The 366-nt window shown below is 47.0% G+C and overlaps 1 protein-coding gene across 1 annotated transcript in view; it reads right to left on the reverse strand.

Annotated features, from left to right (window-relative positions):
- Positions 1 to 366, reverse strand: part of LOC119593015 (carbohydrate sulfotransferase 11-like) — a 12,669-nt gene that overhangs the window by 2,894 nt on the left and 9,409 nt on the right. Inside the window, exon 5 of the mRNA XM_037941909.1 lies at positions 220 to 344. Coding sequence (XP_037797837.1) covers positions 220 to 344 — 125 coding nt within the window. The remainder of the gene's footprint in view (positions 1 to 219; positions 345 to 366) is intronic.

Consider the following 366-nt stretch of genomic DNA (forward strand, 5'->3'; position numbering starts at 1 on the left):
AGATGCAGTGGACTCGTGGTCGTCACAACTGCGTCACCTTTTCATGTTCGAATACTTTCTCAGCTGAAGGATAATTTGCTATCAAAGTCGAAGAGTAAACGCCGTAATTAAGTAAATTTGCTAATGCCCTATAGTTCCAAAAATCAGGGCAGGGTGTGAAATAGGCCGTGCCAAAGTACCATACAGATCTGACTGTTCGTTTGGAAGAGAGTCAGTTACCTGGAGAAGGGATGCCTGACAATGATCACTCGCATGCTGTTCCTCAGGACCCTCTCTCTCTCTTCAGGCGCCTGCGGTCCAGGGTACAGGTCATAGACCAGTTTGTGGTCGAAGAACTGCTTTATCTGACGAAGGTGGATCACGATT

Source organism: Penaeus monodon, chromosome 31 (genome assembly GCF_015228065.2).
Source record: "Penaeus monodon isolate SGIC_2016 chromosome 31, NSTDA_Pmon_1, whole genome shotgun sequence".
In the NCBI taxonomy this organism is placed as follows: domain Eukaryota; kingdom Metazoa; phylum Arthropoda; class Malacostraca; order Decapoda; family Penaeidae; genus Penaeus; species Penaeus monodon.